This window comes from Rissa tridactyla, chromosome 5, assembly GCF_028500815.1.
Source record: "Rissa tridactyla isolate bRisTri1 chromosome 5, bRisTri1.patW.cur.20221130, whole genome shotgun sequence".
Classification (NCBI taxonomy): Eukaryota; Metazoa; Chordata; class Aves; order Charadriiformes; family Laridae; genus Rissa; species Rissa tridactyla.
Window position 1 is genome coordinate 55,522,251 of NC_071470.1, and position 24,481 is coordinate 55,546,731.

The 24,481-nt window shown below is 40.3% G+C and overlaps 1 protein-coding gene across 1 annotated transcript; it reads left to right on the plus strand.

Annotated features, from left to right (window-relative positions):
• Nucleotides 1-12,382: 12,382 nt before the first annotated feature.
• Nucleotides 12,383-20,069, plus strand: CISD2 (CDGSH iron sulfur domain 2). Its single transcript, XM_054202247.1, has 3 exons — nt 12,383-12,600; nt 18,491-18,702; nt 19,706-20,069. Exons 1-3 carry the CDS (start codon nt 12,498-12,500, stop codon nt 19,793-19,795), a joined length of 405 nt encoding a protein of 134 aa, XP_054058222.1. The 5' UTR covers nt 12,383-12,497; the 3' UTR covers nt 19,796-20,069.
• The last annotated feature ends 4,412 nt before the right edge of the window (nt 20,070-24,481 follow it).

The window sequence follows — 24,481 nt, forward strand, 5'->3', positions numbered from 1 at the left end:
GTCTCAAACTATTTCGTTAATGTTCTTACTGTCTTAATCAAGACTATTGCTGAAAAACACCTTGTTGTTCCTTGCCAGTTCTGGATTACGGATGCTATCAAACTGCTTCAGATCAGCAGCGTGTCTGTCACAGACATCTGCCTCTGCCTTATAAATTGCTTACAGACTTCCTGAATTTTTTCATTATTGTTTGTCATCTCAGGAGATTTAGGTAGTTAACAGTATTCCAGTTCTACATTTTTAATTATTATTTGAGATTACTGACCTCTAACATCACTCTGTAAGAGTTTTGATCTGGCTCGCGATTCACATTTTACTGTATAATGAAAGGAATGAAGAACAGCACAAACATACTGTTGACAGTGTGTAATTTTCCCTGCTAATTTAAGACAACAGAATTGTTAATCTGGTAGATCAAGTTTTGTTTGTGTGCCTTTCACCAGTTACGTGTTAATATCTCTATTAGCATTTGACCCCAAATAGAATTTAAAATGTATTGGATAGCTCTTGTTTACAGTGACTGCTCAGAAACAGGTTTGCATATTTTGTTTTAGTATACCTGTTTAGACAAACAGTTCATTACGCTCACCGTTCATTTTTTTTAAACAAATACATACACTTGAGGAAAAGAATAAAAAACAATGACTTGTGTAGGAATGAAAAACAAGATGCATACTCACAGTTCTGTGGCCATTTCTTCAAGTCACAGCACACAGTCCTGCTTGGAGGGCATTATACTTCTCACCCTCGCTCTTTTTCCTCAAATTGTGAGGTAAGCATCACATATTTTCCCTTCAGCATTTGGAAATAAACAAATAGATTTATTTTTTTTGCTTCAGTAGGAATACTCAGGCAAGTAAGGCCTCGTAGTCTTAGAATACTGATGTGCCATGCACAAAGAGTTTCTCACCTTTACCATATGTAGTACAGGGGTACTGTAATGGTATTTGCACAAATACTTCATAAATAAAATGCAGGAGGCACAGATGATGGTTACTGAATACGGGCTTTGCAACTTATTGTGGAACTACCCAGTCTATTTGGGTTTGCTTCATTTTAATTTGATTTTTGAAGCTAATCCTCAGAAGTGGCTGAAGCGAGGTATTACCATACCATAATCCTCATATGGTAGTGGAGTCGGGTTAGATTTTCAGAGGTTTATTATGCAAAACAGCTCACTAGATGTGGCACGGTAATAAACAGTTTGCACAAAAACACTGAGGACAGACCAGCTTACTTGAAGTCCATCTTTGAATTTTGTTTGCTTTTTCAAGTACGGCGTTACAGAGCCCTCTGCAGCCAAGTGGTCAACAACCTCCAAAGGCTGAACCTGCCAGTCCATTTCAGCTGCTTTGTGATGGTCCAGCAGAGCAAGCATGAATGGAGATTGCCTCGATATATTGTTCTAGAACTTCCCCTCAACACAAAGGGGACTTGAGGGAAAAGCAGCCCAGCCTTAGTTGAAAGGTTAGTGTGGCTTGCACATCAGTGTCGGTTTTTCACTTCTGCTTGCCTGAGACCAGCCATTTTTACATTTTGAGTGTGCTGTCCTACCTGTCTTCAAAACGGGTGGAGCAACCAAGCACCCTGGACACCAAGCAGCATTCCATACAGCACACTTCATATATTGGAAAGGAAAAGAGGAAAAAAGATGCAAAATGTTTCCAAAAAGATCAGCTTTTTTTAGGAAAGAAAAAAAATTACTTCAACAAAAACAAGACGTCCTTCTTATTAGTCCATCCAGTAGATCATCATTATTAGTTCCTGTTTGGAGGAAACAAAACACAACAGCTCCTGCTGCTGGAAAACAAAGTGCTAAAAAGATGAACAACAACAACAACAGCTTCTCCCTGTTTGCATGTATTACCAGGCCTCAATTTTCTCTTCAGCATCCTGTCCAACTTGTTTTTCCCTTAATTATCATAAATCAAGCTTGCAGTCAAATCCCTCTTTAATCTGAGCAAAACTCACCTTATTGGGGACCCTTCTAATTCAGTGGAGACCACAAAGAATAAGATCACAGAAGAAAGCTGGTAAAATAAAATTCTTCCATTGGCTTTTTTTTAACACAAATAAAAAGGATGAATTTGCCAACCCAAGTGCCATTTCCTGACAGTGAAAGAAAAACAGGTTTGGGGATGTCATTGGGTTCCACCTGATCCATGTTTGAAACACCGAAGGCCAGCAGCCCTTCCTGTGCAGCTGGGGGCTTCTGCCCTTCAAGAAGGACAGCAAGGTCATAGTCAAAACCTTTGTAGCGCGTGCTCAGTTCCCTGGCTGTTACATCTGGGACCATTACTTCTTCTGTTAGGAAGAAGAGGTAGCAAACCCCTTTCACATCTGGAGTCCAGCCCAAGGTCAATGTGTTAGGCAGCAGTTAGCTTTCTAAGGAATATGAGATAAAAGGTAACTTTTTGTCTTATATTCCAGCTTGGCAATTCTTCATCTCCCATTGTTTCTTCAACAGCTTCTCTGACGTTCTCACTGAAACAATTTCCAGGCTATTCCACATGTTTCCTTTGTATAGTAGTGCTTTTTGTCTCACTGCTAGGTCATGGGGCAAAACACCGAGTCCCTATGTTACTCCATTTTAAGTTGTTGCTGCTCTATGTAGGCAGTTGTAAGGTCTAATGTCCACATATGAGTCCCAGTGAAAAGCCCGAGTGCTTTGTTGAATAACGGCATGCTAAGGTTTTGTGGCTTGCACAAAGTCATGTGGGATTCACAAGAATATAAAATACTTCAGTAACTTACGCTGAGATTAACAGGCCACGTTTCTCCACAAAATCTTCCTGTCTTCAGGATTTTGTTTAGCACTTCATTGTTTAGCACTTTTTAGCCTCATAGTGACAACATAGTATTCTTTCAGTTGAAGATTTTTCTCGTCTCTTGAAATCCTTGCAGAAATTAAGAGCTATTTTACAAGAAGACAGTTTTGATGACATAAAATTCATTATGTTATTTTCACAGACCTAAACAATAAAATCTCTGAAAATTGCTACAGGATATTTATTAGTATTCATGCAGAATATTCATTTTTTTCCCAGCAAAACTACCATTTGATCTAAATGAAAGATTACTCCTTTCAAGTCAGTAGCAGTTTGTGTCAACAAGAATGTTAATTTTCTGTGCTGATTCAACTCTATGGATACTGAAGCATGAAACTCAGATGAGCACGTGCATGGCGTAATTAGGATGCCAATTTTGAAAACTGAAAAGTTTTGTTGTCGTGCAGTTACTAACTACCTTTGTTTTCTTCTTTCGTATGAATTCTTTGCATTCCTGAATAAACATAGATAATATATACATGCATGGCAAAATAGCATCTTAAAAGAGGGGTGTGAAGGGCTGAGCAATAAGTCACAGTTGCTAAGATAAGGTAACACAGGCTGAGCAGGTGAAACCCCTCTATGGAGGAAATCAGTTTTATCAATTTCAGTAGGCCAGGGTGCATCAGTTGGAGATCTCTTCAAGAAGGTGTTTAATGGTGACCTACTTTACCCCATCCCTTTGGAGGTGGTTACTTTTCCTTGTTATACCTGTTTTTTGACCCCTCAGGCTGCCTTCAGACTGCATGCTAAGTCTGTAGGAGTTACACGGTTACCGAAAATGACCAAGCTCTTATGGCAGTTTTCACCAGTACTTAATTTGGCCTATTGTGTTTAGTAAAGGAGACATCAAAGAACTCTCTGAAGTGCTTTCAAGATACGTCTATTTTTATTACTTTGACATAATTGATTACTAGTCAGATTTGGACCATCTTAATTTGGTTGCCCCTCCAATGCTTGTTCCAGGCTGCAAATGTACTAAGCAAACCACAACCTTTGAGGAGTTTCTGGGTTGAACAAATGATTTGATGAGCGTACCTAATACACTATAAAAGCTGCTCATCTGGATAAAATGTTAAGGGTTAAAGTTAATTATTCAAACAGGCTAGCTAACGTATTTCACAGGCTCCCTAGTACAGTCAAGGCTGTTCAGACTTCACAACATGCTGTGTTCATTTATTTGAAGTGTAGGCTTCCACTCATCCGGCTTGCTACGTGCTAAGTACAATTTTCATTGTTTGATTAGAGTTCAGGGAATTAGTTAGCCTGAGCTAATCAGGACGCTGATGGTGTACTTTATACTGAAACATAAACCACCTTTTATCTTAGGAGGTTTCCTCACAGAGATCAGCCAGTGTTTCCAGAAGACCTGCGGCAGGGACCATCTCCGAGTTAGGAACCCTAGTACCATTGACTTCTCAAATGGCCCGCAGTAAACTAAGTTTCTTGGCCATTCCCCCTTCTTCTGAGGCAGTCCTGATGGTGAATCGGTCACATATGAGTAGCTAAATAAACATTACGCTTCAGGAGAGGTAGCAGGTTGACTTTTTGTCACTCTTCATTTAGAATTTTTTCTCCCTTGTAGAACGTTCTTTTTTTTTTTCCCCATTCTGTTTTAAACAAAATAATGCTGTTTCCCTGGGGATATTATTACATAGTCTTGTAGACTGCAGTGTTTTAGTTGTTTGATGCTGTATTGACTTAATTTAAAATAATGATTTAAGTAAATAAGAAAGTCCTCAGAAATACTTCAGGGTTTTTTTTGTTTGTTGTGTTTGTCTTTGAACTGAGTATATGCCGTGTATTTAGATAATGGCTTTAACTAGCCAACTATCATTTGGTACTAGGAGTCATTGAACTTAACTTTTTGTCCTTTAGAGCAACCTCATCTTTAAAGATTTGGCTGATCTTTTCAGTTTTTTCTATGTTGCAGTTAACCATAAGATGTCCAAGAGCTTGCTTAGACCTCAAATATCCAGGTAATTACAGCCAAATATATCTCTTAGAAGGAAGGAATATTATTCTTGTTTGCTGTCATATTGTAATTCGGGAAATATTGTTAATGACTCTAAACCACTAATACTGAAATTAGCCAGTTATTACACTGTTCGTCATTACGGTTAGGGGGATGGATCAGGGCAGCACTTCTGAGAGGATGGGTTGTGACACACATGGTAGTCATGAAACATGGTCAGGTGTTGGCAAGTCGTTGAAAATTTTGCAAATTATAAAGCAAAGGCAACCTAGCTTCTGCACTCCTGGTGACTTTACTCTTCAAGGTCAAGCATGCTTTTCAGCCTTTCAAGAAATATGACATAGATTTGTCACTTATACGAGCAATAGATGTTAATTCGTTTTTATACAGACAACGAGGGCTGCAATTTTTTTTTTGTTTGGATAATGGGACATCATCTTAAAAAAAAAAAACACGGAAAAATACTGGCTTAAGGAGTTGATAGTGGGATCCAAGATACTAATTTTCTCAGTCATAGTGATTTAAATTCAGCTTAATGGGGAAAAAGAGAATTTCTTAGTCCTTCCTGACTATTTGGTGGCCTATGTTAAGTGATTTTATGATCGCTGTTTAGCTCCCATATTAGAAAAACACACACTGCTGCAATTAGGCATGGAGCACTCAGGTACTCTGAAACTAAATGACATGCTTACCCTTATATTGTTCACAATATTTGACAGTATCAAATCATATTGGACAGGCAATTTGAGGGACTCTGTGCGGCATCTGGCATCCATTTCTACCATACCTGTTTTCTGAATAATTATAACATTTCTGTCCCAGAAGTCATCAAAACAACTCACATAAAAGTGTAAAAAAAAAAGAATAAAAATAATTTAATTCCTCTTGGGGAAGCCATTTAAAACGTTTTCAAGTGTCTTAATAAATTAACTGTAGAGACCTATGACAAGACTAGTTTTCAATAGAAGACTTTGTGCTCTAAAAAAAAAAGGGACACTAGGATCTTTTCCTACTTTCCAAAAGTACTCTCCTAGCATGTTGTTCAAGATGAATGCCACTTAATTACCATGTATTTATTTTTCATTTAAGTTTTGTCTCTCACAGTCATTAGGCTTACATTCCTGTAAAGTAAGTTTTGAAAACTTTGAGGTAATGTTTGTATTCTACTTCTTGTGTTGGTTGCTTTCTCAGCTGATTCAAAGGGAAAAAAGAAACAATTTTTTTTAAAAATGTATTTACAGACCTTACAGCTCCCTGTACTGTGGTGAAGCACAGAATTTATATAAAACTCTGGCATTATCTTGAGAAGTAAGTGAGGAAGTAACTTACAGATCTTCTAGGGAATAGCCAACTACCTAGATCCGGAAGTGCGCTGTGCTATAGCTGACCTGCAGTCCAGAGGACAGGGAGTGCCTGGAAAAAATAGAAAAAAAGCGTTACTAAGATAGGCAGAAAAGAGGCTATATTTACCTGCTGTAGTACTATTCCATGTCATCGCCTTGGAATCAAGATAGCCACTTTTTCCCTGCTTTCAGCTCCGTCCGTTATACGTGTATTTGTTGTCTGAAATTGAAGAGGCATGGTGTTCTGGGTTAGTTTTTCGCCTTGCTCCTCATTATTCTTGTGAGATGACAGAGTACGAGTTACTGTCAATGCCAGACCTGGCTAACCTTGAAAAGGGGAGACAGGCTCAGAAATCTCCGCAGCGCTGCTGTTACACAGCAGCCTGAGAAGGAATGATAAACTGCTGTTTTACTGCAGTGTCAGTGGGCATCATGACACAGGAAGAACTTAAGAGCAGAGTGCAGTCGTATTACAGAGATCATACGCTCTGTCCTCGGCAGGGGAAGCTGGTAGTGTTTCTGTGCTATAATTAGCCCCTGCCAACGAATGCACATTGCATCACAGGAATTAGTCTTGTGGCATTCTCACCTTTGCCTTCCAAAATTAAAGAAGTATCTTTCAGTGACAGCTATTATGCCACAGGATTAAAGTACTAAGGAAACAAATATACCCTTAGTTGCCTGGTCAAGGATATACAGTCATCACTGATAGCAAAGATCAATGCAGTTTAAAAGGGAATGGCCAGCGGTCTCCTGCTGAGAATATGTTGACATATATATAGCTTCTTTTCCCTGGAATTCCCACCATAAGAGAGCAGCTTGTAGTGTTTTGATAGTGGTTTTACTTCACATCTGTTCATTTACCAGCACGTACTTCCCAGATTATGTCGGTTTTGTCCTCTGTAGGTCCTTTAGCGTAGAGGAGGATATATCTGTTTTCCATCATTGCAGCTTCCTCCCAGGGGACAATCTGTGGATTTTGCAGCCTCGTTTATTGCAACAAACCAGGCAGAACCTGCCACAAATCAGTAATGTTTTTGGTCTTTTACAAACATATTAGTGAATCCTAAGGATACTTGTTCTGATTTGAGTAAAACTGTTGTGAATTAGCAACTTCGCGGACGCCAATGAAGTTCCAAATCTCTGCAAGTCTGTATGCGACCAGCGATCAGATCAGTCTGGATCCTCATGAGCAGCACATACCGGATCAGCTACGTAATGGGGATGGAAAGACTGGATGATTCATGTAATGCATCAAAATATAAAACTCATTGCAATATCATATTTACTGTGTTCTGTCCTGTGTATCGTTAGTGTTACTTGACTGATGTTACTTACAATAGTTATGCATGACTTATGATGTCATACAACTTGTTACTTTCTATGCTTTAAATAAAGGCAGTTGAAGTCAGTAACTTAGTGTAACCAAGTGGATATTCATAGTTTCATCTTGTGCTATTTCTGCAAATATTAGTAGCTGTAGAAACCACTACCGTGGACCAGTGCTAACCATTGCATAAAAGCAATTTTCCAGCTTGGAAAAAACATACAATGCAAGTAGAAAGTAACTGAACTTTATCTGGGGATATCTAGGAAGTCAGCACTGAATACACCTATCCTTTCTTGAGTTCGTGTTTTCTTCAACTTTGTTTCATACCCAACTCATGGGCAAAATTTCCCATTCCCCAGCAGTAGTAGTCAGAAGAAGAAATTAAAATGTTAAACCTGTGGCTGAGAGATCAAAGCATGGTATTTTTCTTGAATAAATAAAAAGAGTGTCTACTGCTCTGTTGTCTCACGCACAAAGTTGCCACATTGAAACTTGATCCTATTCTTAGAAATCTTGCCATTTTTCTTTACATTCCTGATTTCATTCTTTTCACAAATCAATTCACTACAATCTGCGACAACAAATAGCATTCTAAGCCACAGGGAATTTTAAAATTCAACAATAATACATGCTATTAGTAGGACACTGCAGTTCCTTAGGCAATTACAACAGCACCTGCTTTCAAAATGTAATAGTTCCATTGTAAAATTCTTGGACGTTAGTTAGATTATAAAAGTAATATCATGCTAATTTAGTACTAATTTTATAATATGAGAATTATGCTACCACAAAATTACCCTATTGATTCTATTATGTGATTTCTCTCCTTAACTCATTTTTGTCTTGAACACTTTCCCACCACAGAATAGTAGATATTTTCAATAAACAGCAGCAGAAGCCACTGAAAGTGCCAAATCTGAGTCAAGGGAAAGCATGACAACCTCAGCTTTCCTCTAAAGGCATTTCAGCCTCTGGATGTAAAAACAAGAAATTAAAACCTAACCTGCATGCAATGCAATTGCAACTTGCTTGCAATGTTCATATGCATAAAATAGGGGAAAGTTCATATGCATAAAATATATATATACAGTCTTATGGTTTACATTTTTAAGCCAGTCTCCTTATTTTTTGAGATTCAATTATTTAATAGTTGTGTGTTGACAGTGCTGCATAACTAACTGATGGAGATGTCGCATGAAATGAATCACAGTTCCTACGGCCCTTCTGGGTGTAATGATTTTGCTCACTTTTGAGGAAGTGGAAGAGAGAGAGATCTTTGCATACAGCAGGAACAGCACCTAATCAAACCCTATTGTGAAATGATTCAAATACAAAGGGAGAGATCTAGCTTCCTCCTAGACAGAGGCTTGTGTTTGCTGATCACAGAAGCCAGCCCTTTGGTGACAGGATAATTTTTAGTTGACAATAGTACTTTTGCCTGCTGCAGAGATTATTCCAGGCACTCAGTATGGAAAATGGCAATGCCAATTCCAAGAAAATGGTTTTAACAACACAAGACAGCCTGTTGATAGAAAAGCTCATTAGCATGAAAGAGCGCTGAGCAAATTACTGTGCTACTTAGGCTTATTTTAGAGATGGAAGTACTGTGTGTCTGCTACCTCAGAACCTTTCATCTTTTATCCTTACTGGTGCGTACTTGGTAAAATAAAACAAATAATTATAATTTATAAATGTTATTTTCCTTTGCAAATCTTAGTGTTCTAGACAGACCGGTTAAGTATTATCTCATTTTACAGCTGAATTAAAGGCACAGGGAAATTAAGCAATTTTTGAAGGGTAACAAGAGGAGGAACACAACTGGCTGCTTTTCACCTATGCTCAGTCTGTTGGACCAGGACCAACCAGCTGTGGATGCTGAAGGCAACTCTTATTTCTACTGCAAGCTGGACCAATGCAGCTGTGTTGTAGTGACATTATGCTTGGCAGAATAAATTCTGCCAAACTTTATCTGCATCTGCACCACAAACTTTTCTACCATTCTCATCAAAGCATGCATAGTAGTAGTTAATTGGGCTGGTTCTCTTTTGGGCTGTGTTTTGGGAATTCCACGTAAAAGACCTGAGCTAGCACTAACTATGTAGATCTCTTGATGTGGGCTCCATGCTCCATCTTATCTGTAATGTTCTTGCTAGATGAAAAATCCCAGTGATAGAGGATACTTACTGCTGAAAGCAATAACATTTCAGTATCGGTGACCTAGGTTCTGTTGAAGTATCTATGCTTGGGCTTTTTGTGCTGTTATTTTTATTACGGCAACTCCTATGTATCCTACCCAATACCAGGGTTTCCGTGGCCATATTCAGCATGAAACACATAAGCAGAGGCAACCTCTACTTTTTAACAGTTCACAAACTGAAGCTAAATATGCAAGAATGAATTGTTGCATATTACTCCCCCAAAAAGCTAGAAAATTTTCCAGATACCCAACAGTATTGTGATTTGAGGCAACGTTGAAAAGGATGCTGCTAAAATCCTGAAGAAGCAACCTGTCTGTGGAATAAGAACATCCATGTAGGGTGTTAAACGTGTAAAAGGAGGAAGATGTCACACCTGCCTGGTAAACCTCCTGGTGTTGACTGATCTTAAGTTCTGACCCCGTAACGTGGTCCCTAAAGATGGACTACTGTGTAAAACCCGGTTCTTTTCTAAAGGACTGACAAAGCCTGCAGCTTACATTTTCCCCTTAAGTCAAAGAGGAAGCCTGCAGCGAAGTTGGAGAGTGAACACGCATCTCCTGAGCTCCAGTTCAAACTGGATTTCTAAAAACCATCTTTTGCCTCCCCTTCAGTTAAGAATCTCATTCAGGCTTCATTTTCTTTATAGTTTTTCCACAATCTATGACTTCAGCCTTTCATATACCAAAACTGTTTATGACTCATGTCAATTGATACCTATGCAGACAGGCGAGGCGCAGTGAGAACGGTTCCTCTCTGCAATATGTGCAGATTGTCTAGCAGTGTGCTGAGTGGAGCACTGATCAAAGGCAGCACAGCGGGGCGCAGAAGCTTCAGTGAAACGTCAGCTGTGCTCCCAGTATCACAGCTAGCACCCAGAGAAGGCTGGAATAGCAGAAGAAAGGGAAGAAGAGAGGACAGCCATGTGAAGTTGTTTGATTCAGAGATGGAGGATTTACTGTATGTATCTTCAGCTTTATGTATTCTTCCCTCAGAAAGTTTCACAAACAAAGTTAGATCATGACATCTGATGTGTAATCTTTACAGAATAACCAAGCATTTTGCTCTTTCATTATCTTGTCTAATAGCAGGTATTTGCCTACATAAGAAGGAATCATCTTAGGACATCAGTCAGTCATTACAAGGGTAAACTTAGGTGAGGTAGGGAACTAAGATACTCTGAGATCACAGGAATATTCTCACTAGCTAAAGATGATTCATCAGGAAATGTTAATGTAGAGTGACAGGTAGAAAAGTAATATTCAGGCCAGAAGCACAAACAGGCTGGATTTCTTCGTCTTAAACCTAGCTTCCACTATTTGTTTTTTTTGTCTTAGTTCTTTATGGTAATTTTAACTTTTGGTTAAGATTGCTCTGAATTGATCCTTAAAGCAAACTAGTGAAACAGAGAGATCTAGCACTGGACTTGTATATCTTAGTCAATACAAGGCAAACAGGACTGCAGAGTAGATTCAGCTAAAGACAGACCAGTGGGTTCATCTGACTCAAGAAATACCTATAATTACTCTCTCATTGCTTTGCTCAACCCTATTAACTTACCCCAAAACTTCTTAATTGCCAATTCTGGGCTGACAGGGAAGTACACAGTTGATACGGTCAGATCCATACACTGAGGGAGAAGGGAGAACTGTGCTCCAGTAAGGATTACATAAGGAATGAGATACATCTAGGAGGATTGTGCTGCTTCAGCTTTCCTGAAGATGCTTGCGCTCTGTGCTATATGCTGCTGGCACTTGATGGATTCACTCACAGTAGCAAAGCATCTTGAACCAAATAGCACTGGACTCATGACCAAGAGACTAATGCAAGATTTCAAGTCTGGCTGGATTGTCTAAATTGGCCCGGGAATAGCTGCATACTTCTCATTTGTTCACCTGGATATACAGGGGCAATTTTCTATGCCAAAATGACCAGTCTCCTTGCCATAAAATTAAATAAAATTAAGTACCATGCTCGGAGATAGAGCTTGTTCTGCACAAACTACTGCCAAACATGAGGCAGATGGGCCCCTCCCTGAAATATTAAACCCCTCAGCACTCACTTTATCCCACCTCAGAAGAGTTACGATACCATATGAAAAACATCACTCATATGAAGAAAAAATTTTCAGTCTTTTACTTCAGCTTTTTTGAGACTGCCGACACGAGATCCCACTATAAGAGAGCAGGGTGACGACAGGTAATATATAGCCTCATAAATCATAAGCCACACATTATTAAAGTCGCGCTCCCTCACCTCCCTAGCTGTACCTTCAAGCGAGGCCTGCCCGGGCGAAACGAGGCCCAAGCCACCGGCCAGACATCACCACCGGCCGGATCTCACCACAGGCCGGGCGCTGCTCCCACCCCCCGCGATCGCCTCAGGACAGCGGCTGACTAAGGCGGCGCCCTGCTGGCTGCCAACGGCCGACGGCTGGCCCGGCCGCCCCGCCCCGGCCCTGCCCGCCGCCGCCCCGGCCCTGCCCGCCGCCGCCCCGTTGCCCACCGGGCTCCGCTCTCCCGGCCGCTCCCTCCAGGCTGCAACGGCCGCCACCGCCCGCGCGCCGCCTGGCGGAGGCAGCGCCCCTCTGCACCGCCCCGAGCGGAGGCATCGCCCCCGCGCGGCGCCCGCCGGAAGCGCGGCCCGAGCGGAGGAACACCGGCCGTACCTCTGGGAGCATGCGCCGGAGGGGCCGGTACCGGCGTCGCCCCGCCCCGCCCTCCGGCGCGTGCGCGGCGGGAGCAGCCCGAGGAAGCGCGCGGGTCGCGGCGGCGGGTGGCCGCGGAGCACTACACCCTTTCCTCCCATCCCCTCACGGCCGCCGCCATGGTGCTGGAGAGCCTGGCCCGCATCATCAAGGTCCAGCTGCCCGCGTACCTCAAGCGCCTGCCGCTGCCCGAGAGCGTCGGCGGCTTCATCCGCCTCACAGGTAGGTGGGGGGAGCGGGGGGGGCCTGGACCCCTTCCCGGTCCGCCGTCGGCTGCGGGTGGCGTGAGGGGAGCGGCGGGGCCGGGTTGGGCCGAGCGCTTCTGCCTGGGCTCCGGCGCGTCCCCCGGGCCTGCCCCGTGTCGGGCTGCCGCTTCCAGGCATCGCTCCCTTTCTCCCGGCCCTGCTAAACAAATCACCTGTTACAGGCGGGAGGGAGCCGTTAATCAGTTAAATCGCCGTTCAACTGTTTCATCAGGAAAATTATCCAACCCTGTGGGGTAAATGGTGATAGTGTAAAACGTGAGGGTAGAGTAAAACGTACCAGGCTTCTCGGCCCCAGCTCGTTTGCACTGTACTTAAAATTCCTCTCTGTGCAAGTACCAGCAAGTCAGAGGCCGCACACATAAGGAAAATGGGATTTTAGCTGAAGGCCTAAAACACTGCCTCTTCATTTGATTAAAAGGTTAAAGGGAGCGTCTGTACTCATAAAAAAAAATAAATCAGTTTCTGGGAGCCTGCTACATTTACAAAGTCAGAGGTTTTTTTATTTAATCACGTTTATAAGTATTTTTCTGGACGAGGGAGTGAAAAAACCTATTCATTAATTATAGCCCTATCATAGAGCGAACAAGAAAGAAAACTAGATACGAGCAAATTCTTTAGGTGTGCAGTGCATTTCAGTGCTTGGCAAACTGGAACTATCAGAGCCCAGACTCAGCTGTGATAATACAGGCAGAACCTTGAGTAGTCTCAAATGACAAGATTAGTTTGGCAATAATAAGAGGAATGCTGTAACGGAAACTCTCTGGGAATAGAAAAAGTCTTCAAGGTGTAGAATCAACCTTTTACGTTTATCTTGCAGCACTAAGCTATATGACTTTAATAGCACTGGAAAATGATTTCATTTAGAACAGGCACAATTTATTTAAAACCAGATTTGAGTACTTTTTTTTCCCAACATATTTATGCTACTTGTAAACTTAAAGCCCCATTATTTTTCCTATGACAAGGAAGCCCATTTTAAATGAACCGTTCTTCTTTTCCGACAACTACACTGTCATCTGAAAATACTGTTAATTATATTTCCCTGCTCACTGCAGGGAACTAGATGACCTTTAAGGTTCCCTTCCAACCCAAACCATTCTGTGATTCTCTATTTACCAAATAGAGAAATTCAGCTGCTACAAAGTTGGGAGAAAGGGGATACAATAAGCTACAGAACAGTGCAGCTTTTCACATTCCTAGCAGTTGGCAGTTTCCTGCTTAAGTGATTGCCCTTTTAGCCACAAATTATATTTAAAATTTCTTAACCTTAATAATGCTTGAGTTTAATCTCTTCTTGCTTTGCTTGTCCAAACATACATTTCTGTGACAGGATTATTTGTGCAGTCTCTGTATTTATTCACGTTACCTAGCAGTAATATAAATTATTCTGAAAACCTCTGGTCAGAACTTTTTTTTTTTTTAATAGAATGATCAGTGGGGGAGAACTGGTTTGCTGTCATGTTATTTACCCCATTGACCAGTACTTCCTTGAATTTGGAGGGAGGGCAAGAAGCAAACAACTAAAACTTTAAGTGGAGACCAAACACGTGAAATGTCAGTCCCAAAAATATTAAACAAAGGTAAAAGAAACAACCGAGTCAGAAATTGTTTTGAAGATTTAATTAAAACATCCACTGCCTCTAGTTCTTGGCGATTTTTTTTTTTTACTCCTCTTGTGCTAAACACTCCAAAAAGAGCAACAGAGGTAACATTTTGACACTTTTCACGTTTTTTTGAACAGTAGGGCTAGACTAATATCTGCTGTTATGTATCTTCCTCTTAAGGTGAATATGGAGGAAAAACCAAAACTGTATGAGGTACTTAAAGCTATGGCATACGGTAAATGTAATATGGTGAGGTTTTTCAGTAGGAGATCATAGGATGCCACATCCTAGGCACCTAAATTAAAAAATGATCCCTGTCTTAGTGCTTAAAAGTCATTGAAAGTCACTGAAACCTCATTGCTCATTGAAGAGTTTTGTCCTTATCTGCCCTCAGAGCTGCTGTCAGTCTAAAATTTCATCTGAGAAAGTCGGATTGCTTCAGCAAGTGCCTCTTCTGTATTGTTGTTGTGGTCTTAGTCTCTCCTGTCCTAAAGTCATAAGCCTCTAAAAGCAGAGGATTCCCAATTCTGGCAGTTATTTTGCATCAGCAATTTACAGGATCATATCTGTTGAATTTACTGTTAGTGAAAGATTATTAGATAATAGAGAAGATGAGATTAACATCTGTCTTGTGTTTATTACAAATTACAGAGGAGCATGTTGTTTGTCAAATGACATATCAAACATGTCAAGCATTCTTCTTTGCTTCTTTTTGGGAGGTGAGAAAAAATAGTGATCTTAAAACATTTAAAGTGCATTAGTATTTATCCTTTGGTGGCATCTGCTGAACTTAGTCAGGGACCAGCACTATAAACACTTGCTAGCATAGACCTTGTCTGCAAAGGCAGACCAGAACCCAAATCTGTAAGAGTGCAGTCCTTTGCTTGTTAGCTCTTTCATTGCTTCTGTAAACCTTCATAAGCCTCCAGGCAGATGCAGGTTCAGTTCCTGTAGTGCATCAGTTGTAGAAACAACAGAACGAAAGCATAGGCAGGATCCTTTTGTATAGGATATTGTATAGTGCACTGATTAAAAGTCTTGAGACACCTGTTGTCTGTCATGACCTCACCAAATCACCATGGAAAACTGCTTGTTTGGAGAGAGGAAGACTGTTAACATCCAGTGCAAAACTCCTGAAGGTAAAAGCAATGAGGGAGGAAGGAAAGAATGTTTGACCTTGGGTTTGAAAGTGGATATCTAAATTGTCACGCTGCTGCTCAGAAGCCTCTTTCAGTTTCTTGTCATAGCTGCTTTACCCTTCCCTTCTCAAGTTTGCTGCAATGAACAGTGTTGTCTCATGCTGGTGTTGCTTTTTATTCTGGTAGACGTCAGTAAAACAGCATAGATGTTCACCTCAAAATAGCATGTGGTCAGAATTTCAAGGTTTATGTAAGAATCTAGGTCCTAGTCGTCTTGCCATAACCATGACACAGTCCTATGTGGGCTGTCTTACACTTGGCCTACATGTTAAGAGGGACTTTAACAAGCTGCCGTCCAGGAAGAGGACAGTTTTGTGGATCATCTTTTACAGGACTGAGGGAAAGAAGCGTGATAACGGGGTCTTCAGAACCCATTAGAACAATGAATTTGTCATTCGCAGAGTGGCTTGCTAACCTACCCGTAGCTTTGGCTTTTAGTTTATTTAAAGTGTGCTGTGTCACTAAAAGGACTGTCACCTCTCTAACTTCATACCTGCTGAATAAGCTAATAGACATACTAAAGTAAGTGGTGTGTGGAGTCCTTTGTGTTTAGTTTGTGTAGCAATGAGAACACCCATAAGAGACCCAAGCAAACAACAGAAAACAGTTAGAACTGCTTATTAGTTCTGAAGAGAATGTAATTGAATAAGTAATTTCAATTTGCGTTAAGAATTTCATCAGTTTAGAGAATATACACAATCACAGTTCCAATCTTCATTTTGACTGGTAGCTAATACTTGTTAAAATTTTGGCTTGCAGTTGAGCTGTTATGGGGAGAAGCTGCTTTTGGGTCTGCACAGGGTCGTTTCCACAGAAATTAGCTAAAACATAATTCAAAGTGAAAGATACCAAAAGGAATAGTTGGTGAAATCAAGCAGGGACCACTTGCTTTTATTTGACTTTCAGTGGCCAGCCAGTGCCTTTCTGTTCACAGTTTTTGTGTTTCTTGGTTTTTTGGACTTGTTACTGTTGGACTAAAAGTTAAGACAACCTCTCTTTGAAAATGTAACTGTGGCCTATGGTCTGTGGCCTCAGCTTCTTGGTATTCTCTGGGCATTCCTGTTTCAGTGATGTTCCTGATACTTTCCAGGACTTATCTTTGGGATTGGTCTCTATCTAACACAAGTCAAGTTTGAAGACTAACTTCTTCGATACTCTACTCTCCATTTCTGGCTCCAAAGACTGCATCTTCCTGTGCAGCTGAACTGATAAAGAATCTCCAGAATCAATGTAATTGCAGAATTCTGAGTTATCAGCTGTGAAAATAAAGTCTTGTGAATTGCCTTACATCTGCTTCAGAAAGGTATGAACGGCTTCAAGAACACAGAGCAGCTTACAGTTGTAGGAAGATATCACTGCATTAGTTTGGGTACCTGTTCCCGCCCACCAGCCCAAAGATCTGTGACTTTTTTTACTTTGTGAGAGTATCTTGTCTCTCATGCCCCAGAAGCATGGTCATGTTGATTTTCCAATCTAAAAGTAGTCTTTGGCAATAACAAGTCAGTTTTATTAGTGTACACATTGGTGTAATTGGGGGCCTTCCAGAGACTCCCAGATTAGAAATCTGTAAAGAAATCATTGGCTAGTGAGGACAAAACTCTTCATCAGCAGTTAGCATGATACAAATATTAAATAATAACCATGATAAATAATATCCTTGTACTTCCTAATCTTGTTTGTTTCTGATTTCCTTTTTCAGAAGTTACAGCTATTATGTTCCTGTTTCATTTGGATGAACCCAAGTGGTCATGAGTCTCCCATAGGCATGACTGCTGTTCCAGTTTTTTGGGTTTTTTTGTCATATCAGGGAGTTTCAAGTTGTATTGAGATGCCTCCTGCTGTTTATTTGCCAGTCTCTTTTAACGAGGTTTCCTTGTTATGTGTCAATCTTAGCCCACTTGTATTCGTCGCACAATTGATAGGTGCACCCTGCTTCTGATTACGCTGCACGTGTTGGAATGCTCCAGCTCATTACACTTGTTTGTCACTTTAAAATATTTTTAAACTCTCTTCCATTTCTATAGGAGTGTTTAGATTTAATGTATTTTCCAGAAATTTAGAAGAATGCTCTGTCCTTTATTGCAATGTGGTATTTAAATTACACTGGAGTATTGTCACAGCATCTTTTGCTGGAAAAGGGGATTGACCTTCAGTATATATGGATCTTATGCCAGGTGCTGATGAATTTCTTAAGAAGTCCAGTAAGTCTTTCTCTCATCAGTATGTCTAGAAAATTTATAATAATGTAGCAAGGCAGCTAAATCTGCAGAAGGTACTTGAATCTCTTACCTGAACTTAAAAGTTAAGTTCCTCAGCTTGGTAAAAAGCAGTTTTCTGTGGTTTGACTTACCTGATCTCAGGGCTCTTTCTTTCTCTGTGTATTGTAGAAACTGGTTACAGATCCCTGAGCAAACAGAGCTCTGAAAAATAAAACCAAAAAATTAGTGAAGGTTTTGCTAATGCTTATCTAGTAATCGGTATAATTTCTATCAAAAGTTTCTAAAAAAAAAAAAAACAAACCAAAACCAAATAAAATCAAGAAAACTTGAAGAAGCTACAAATCTGAAATAAATAATGAAAAATTGCATTATAAAACATACTGAATTGTTTTTCATATGCAGAATGATAAGGTACTGGCGTTGAATATACTTACCCCATGTAATCATGCCCAGTTTGCTAGTAGGCAGTGCTGGTTTACCTTGAGTAAGCAGAACCCCTGTAATTTTAGGGTTCCTCATTTCAGTACATCTTTCATTTGTTTTGGATTTATTCCCTTCCATTGAGTCATCTTCTAGTGTGTTAAAATTAAACTTCAGATGAAATTCTAGGAGTCAAATTTTTACTTTGGCTACAGTAATACCCAGGTTTTAATCTGGCTCTTCTTTCTGCTTAAGATTTACCCACGCAGTCTTGTTTGCCCTCAGAGCCTTGCTGACTGAGCCAACTCCGTTCCCTGCCGTAAGCCTAAATCATTTGAGAGTAGCTGATGCTGCACCATACTGAAGTGGTGTCAAGAGCCAATCTAAATTCCACCTGTCTTTAGTTTCAGAATGGCTGCGGTTATTGCCTTTCCTGGGCGTGCTGGCCTTGCTCGGTTACCTCGCTGTTCGTCCGTTCCTCCCCAAGAAGAAACAGCAAAAGGATAGCTTGATTAACCTCAAGATCCAGAAGGAAAATCCAAAAGTAGTGAATGAAATAAACATTGAAGATCTGTGCCTCACTAAAGCTTACTGCAGATGTTGGCGTTCTAAAACGGTAAGACACTTTGTGCTACTGTAGGATTAGAGATTGAAACTTGCATCTTTTTATCCGTGCTTCGGTGGTAAATTGCAACATGTTGACCTGTTGCTTTTCTTTGGAGGTGGAACATGTTCCTGGTTTTTGAGAATGGCACAGTTCTTATTTTTCTCCATTCTAAACCTATCTACATGCAGAAGGAAACTGTAGAAACACAGTAGGGTTTTTCTAGAAACACAGAGTGACCATCTGTGAGTAGATTAAAACCAAGCAAGCCTTGTTTAATATTTGGAAATACATTGCAACTAATTAGAAGATAACTACTCTGTTTTTCAAAAACAATGCTTAGAAAGTTGTTCATATTAGAATGAAAGCAAGGCTGGACCTGTGTTGGTGAGGGAGAGCATATCCCCATCTGGTCCAGAGCAGCCAGTAGATGACTGGTTTGGATAGTCCATATCCCCCAAATCAACTAGATGTGCATAAGTATTTTTCCTCTACCCTCAATTTCTTTGGAATTTCCTGACTGCGTTCTGGTTCTGTCCTCTCTGGATCAAATGCTTTCCTGTTTTAACAAAAAAATCTGCTCTGCACCTAAGAAAGCCTGTCAACTAACCACTTCAGCACAGTATTTCAGTTCTCCTTAAAACCATCCTTTCTGGTTGCAAATGATTAAATCTATTAAGAGCACTTCTGCTAGTTCCACAATAAACCTTAAACTGTGTCTATGGTGGCCGCTTTGCTCTCTGTTCTTTCATAGAACAGGCTTTGTCCCTAACTTTGTGTCTAAAACAGCTATTTTAGGACCTCACAAACTTAGTTACCTGTTAGCAGTGCCTTTTTTTTCCTCACTACCATGTGTCCTGTGTCTGATAGGAGATGGCGTTTGATGTTGAAATGGGACATAGTAGGAGGAACTAGCAAGATTATCAAAGTGCTCTTGGCATAGGAGGAAGTATAAAAATCGCCATGCAGTTGATGTACAGAGTTATACTAATTCCTCGTGTATGTTTTCTTCCAGTTCCCTGTCTGTGATGGCTCCCACAACAAGCACAATGAATTAACAGGAGATAATGTAGGTCCACTAATACTCAAGAAGAAAGAAGTATAGCAGATGCTTAATCCAGTAGATCATGACTGATAAAAAGTCTTTTTATACTGTTGTAGTTGCAAGGGACAGCATTTTATTATGTGATTGGTATGATTTAGTCTAATGATTGCTGTAGATTTCTTTTTGGAATAAACTGCATTTAGACAGTGGTAAATCTGTCACTGTTTTGATACTTTATTCTGAGAAGAATTATATCTGCTTTGTAAAACTGTAAAGTAACTATCCTTGTAAATAAGTCGTTTATTTCAACAGTAAAATGACTTCCTACAATTAAGCCTTTTTTGTGTGAGCATTCAATTATAAAGCTGTCACTATTTCCAAGTGACAGAAGTGCATCTTTCTGTTGATTTTGTTCTGCTGAGAAACCATGTTTTATTCTGCTTTTCAGGAACAAATTTAAGTGCATTTAAGTTGGGGAGAGAAAAGATGCTAAATTCATCCTTTGTGAACATACCTAAGTGTACCACTGAGGGCAGGCAAAATAGCGATGTTAAGTTATGCTAGGTGCAGGTCTGGCCTGTGCAGTGCCTAAGTGGGCAGCTTGTTAGTCTCATGCAAAGCAGCCCAGCTTAGACAAACCCCACACAGCTGGAAAGTCTCATACAGCATCCTAGGTGGAGTGCTGCAGGTCCGGACCATGTAAACTATTGAGCAGGTCAGCCACTAACATCCCTTTATTTTGGGCCCCTGTGTTGATCATTTATAGCTCTTGTAAGGAAACACAAATGTGCTTCTAGCAAGTTCACTTGCACTGTAGCTGCCACTTTTTGTAGCGGTAACTTTCATAGGAGGAATTGATTAAATGACAGAACCAAGAAAGCAGAGCTGACTGTATTCTTGGCTTGTTACCCATTCAGAATGGTTATTTGGGCAAGTCAGAACTTTGCTGTGGGATGGCTTAATTTCAGATGCAGGTAAATAATTGCTACTAACTGCTAGACTTCTACTTAATTCTTCTAAAGTGCTTTATTCTCCACTGAAAGTCTGTATCCCTCAGTTTAAAAATAAAAAATTTGATCCATGCTAGAATTTTAGGCAATTGTACTAAGGCAGATTTCAACTGTTCCTTACCAGTGTTTTATTTGACCCGTTGTTAGGCAGGTGAGAAGCCCCGGAGCGGTGTGCCATTGCCAAAGCTGATCACCGCAGTGCTGAAACAGTAAGCAAGTCAGAAAGCAGTTCTCACATAATGGCTCTCGCAGCAGCAGTAGAACTAAGGTAGATCATTCCTCCTGCATTTGTAACAGTTGTAGTTTTGGGTACCTAAACCTCTTGCCTTGCAGCAAAAGATGGCAGATTAGGATGTGATTGTATGGTAAAAGCCTGCTTTTACAAAGCGTGTAACAGAACCAGGGTGCAATCTTTAATGTTTAAATGCTTCTTGGTGGTCTTACCTTAATGGATGAGCAAACCATAGGCATATTAGGATATAACATTTATAATAAAGGAAAATCCATAATGTTACTCAGTTTTCACTTACAGATGCTGTATATTGAACACCAAGCCCCAAGTCTTGGGTTTGGTGAAGAAATTACTACTTGAAATGCAAAAGCCTATCTTTAGACTTTTTTTTCCCAGGCTTTAAAATCCACAGCCTATTGTAGCAGGCTGTTGTTATATACAAGTCTGTATGTGCTTACAGCTTTTATCAGGATATTTTTGCATTCAAATAGTTTGATTTCCCGTGAAGTCTGAGAAGTAAACAACATAAATCAATCCATAAACAACATAAATCAATCCTGTTCTTGCTTCTGTTGCTCTACTCAGAGGAACCCTGTTAGAGTAAGTAATAGAGCAAAACTGGATTTTTTTTCTCCAACAAATCTCCTCTAAAAGGAGAACAACAGTGTAAGGTTGTCATGGTTTCAGCTGGGATAGAGTTGACTTTCTTTCTAGCAGCTGGTACACTGCTATGTTTTGGATTTGGGATGAAAGTAGTGTTGCTAAAACGCTGATGGTTTTAGTTGTTGCTAATCAGTCAAGGCCTTTTCTGCTCCTCACACTGCCCTGCCAGTGAGTAGGCTGGGGTTGCACCAGAAGTTGGGAGGGGACACAGCTGGGACAGCTGATGGCGTTTGTCTTCCCAAGTAACCATTACATGTGATGGAGCCCTGCTTTCCTGGAGATGGCTGAACACCTGCCTGCTGATGAGAAGCAGTGGATGAATTCCTGGTTTTCTTTGCTTGTGCGTGGCTTTTGCTCTACCTACTAAACTGTCTTTATCTCAACCCGTGAGTTTTCTCACTTCTACTCTTTCAATTCTCTCCCACACCCCAACTGGGAGAAGTGAGCGAGCAGCTGCATGGTCCTGGCTGCCGGCTGGGGTTAAACCACAACAAAGGTTTAACCTCTAGAATCCATCTCTAGCACGGCTTGATTTTGTAATTAATTTTTTCTCCCTGCTTGCGGTTAGATGAGATTGCTGCTAAACTATCTAAGAATGTAGCTATGGAACAAACATGGGTGTTTTTTCTTTTGTTTTTGCTTATGTCTATAGGGGAATGGAACACATTTGTAGTATGGGCCTGCAATAGCAGCATTCAGTCACAGTTCCTTTGTAGAAAGCACATTTTAGTAATTTCCACAAGATAATAAGAAAATGAAGATCACAAGCAACATAAATAACCATTTCCTTGCATTTCAAAATCTGTCAAGGTAATACTGTCTCTCGTGGCCAAGGAATTTTCTGTACAAAATCTCAACGAATTTATTAATTGGTTCAATTTACCTACCTAAAGCCTACAGGGATAGGTAGCTAAGAACTGATGAGCCCTGTATCTCGCCAGCGATTGAGAGAGCGGAACTAATTACCTGCTAAGATGTGGTTGGTCATGTCTTGCTACTGAATGACTTCTTTAACCTAATTTGGAAGCTCCACACAAAGGGATGCTAATAAGACCAGGACTAAGGCAGTAGACCAGGTCACAGTCTTGATGCAAAATCAGCGGAAGCTGAACTTGGCATGTCATGACAGGACTTTTTACTCTACAAGAATAATAATGTTTACCTTTCTTTTGATTATGAATTTGAACAATAGTTATAATAGATTACAAATAAACTTGTAAAACAAATATGTTTAGAGAAAGGCATCTGGCTTGTGGCAACTACTAGACAAAGTAAATGTAATTGAAGCATAAATTTTGATCTCTTGCACTCCATTTATTTAAAAAGCAAAATGCAAAACCTGTATCATTCATTGTTTTGTAGCTGTATTACACCGTGTTTCACAGTTAATTTTAGACTTCAGTTTAAATTCCCTAAAAAGCTCAGTTTGGCTGGAAAAGAGAGAGAAAGCAGTGATGATAATTACATTATCACTGCATCCCCTGGCCTGTGCAACTCCCTGCTTCCAGATGGTCAATTTCTGTCTTTTTCCATATGCTGAGTGCTGTAACTCTGCCCGCTGCTTGCCGCCAGGACTGTGCAGTGCTGTCAGACCCTTCTGCTGCAGAGGTTCTTGTGAACCTTCTGGAACTGCACACACGTACTATGCTCAGTGCTCTCTCACATTATGCCTGTGATTATATCTGCATGACAGCGGGACTCCTCTGGTTATGGTTTACTGCACATTGTGCTCTAATTTTATTTCCTGCAAATAAGATGCTGGCATGGCATAAAGATTTTATTGGCTTGAAGTCATGCATTATTCATGAATGATTTCATGGGACTTCGTTGAAAGGGAGGTGGTCTTAAATGTCATGACTTCACCTACACAAACTCTGATAAAAAGCCCCGATATAACATTTCTTTTCATGACAAGATGCGAGTGGTTTTTATTCCTTTCTGGAAGGCAAGGAGAGGAGCATTATAAAACATTAATGCTTTTCATTTCAGATCTGCAGGTCTATATAATAGCTTCAACCTGATTCTTTTTGAAGATTTAATAAAGCTGGGGGAAGGGGGTCTTTTGAGAAACATCCACATATGGTGGCGAGGAAAGGAAGATTGATTCAATTTCATTTAGATTAGGAACAAGATGATGCTTTTTTTTGGTATAGCTATTCAGGCACTTGGAACGGTGGGAGTGATCTAATGAATAAATTGAGAGCGCACTGAGGTTAAGGGAAAAAGAGAAATCCAGTTTATGAGGTGCTGTTATGATGGTGAGCAAGTATTAGAGGCTATCATGAACAAGGGCTGTTTGTCAGAGGTTTGCTTGCATACTTAAGGTTGTGTTCAAATTTGAAGGGCTGTAATCCTTACATGTCCTGTTATTGAATAGGTGCCAAATTTGGCATAGTGATCCTTCCCTGCAGGGGGATTCTACTTTTTATAAAACTTTATGAAAAAGTGAACTATATAAAGTTTCTACTCCTGTAAGTTTTGCTCAAGTACAATTATTTTATAGACAGTCACTGATGAACTGAATACCATAGTCCCTCATTTTATCAATTAGATTTACAGACATTACAGTTTCCAAACACAATAAACTCCTATTAAAACTATCCACACAAAGAAGGCAGAACAGGCACAGAAGTCAATGGCTGACACAAGAACCACGAAGTGCAGCACCCAAACTATTAATCAGTGCACAGTTTGAAAGCATGTTCCTTTCTGGTCAGGGGACAAACATGAACTGAACTAAATATTGTACATTCCCTAAGGAAACGGAGAGAACAGCAGTGTGTATAGCAAGAAAAACGTCAACGTACTTCACAACTGTTGGGGGAAAGCTTGCCAAAGAAT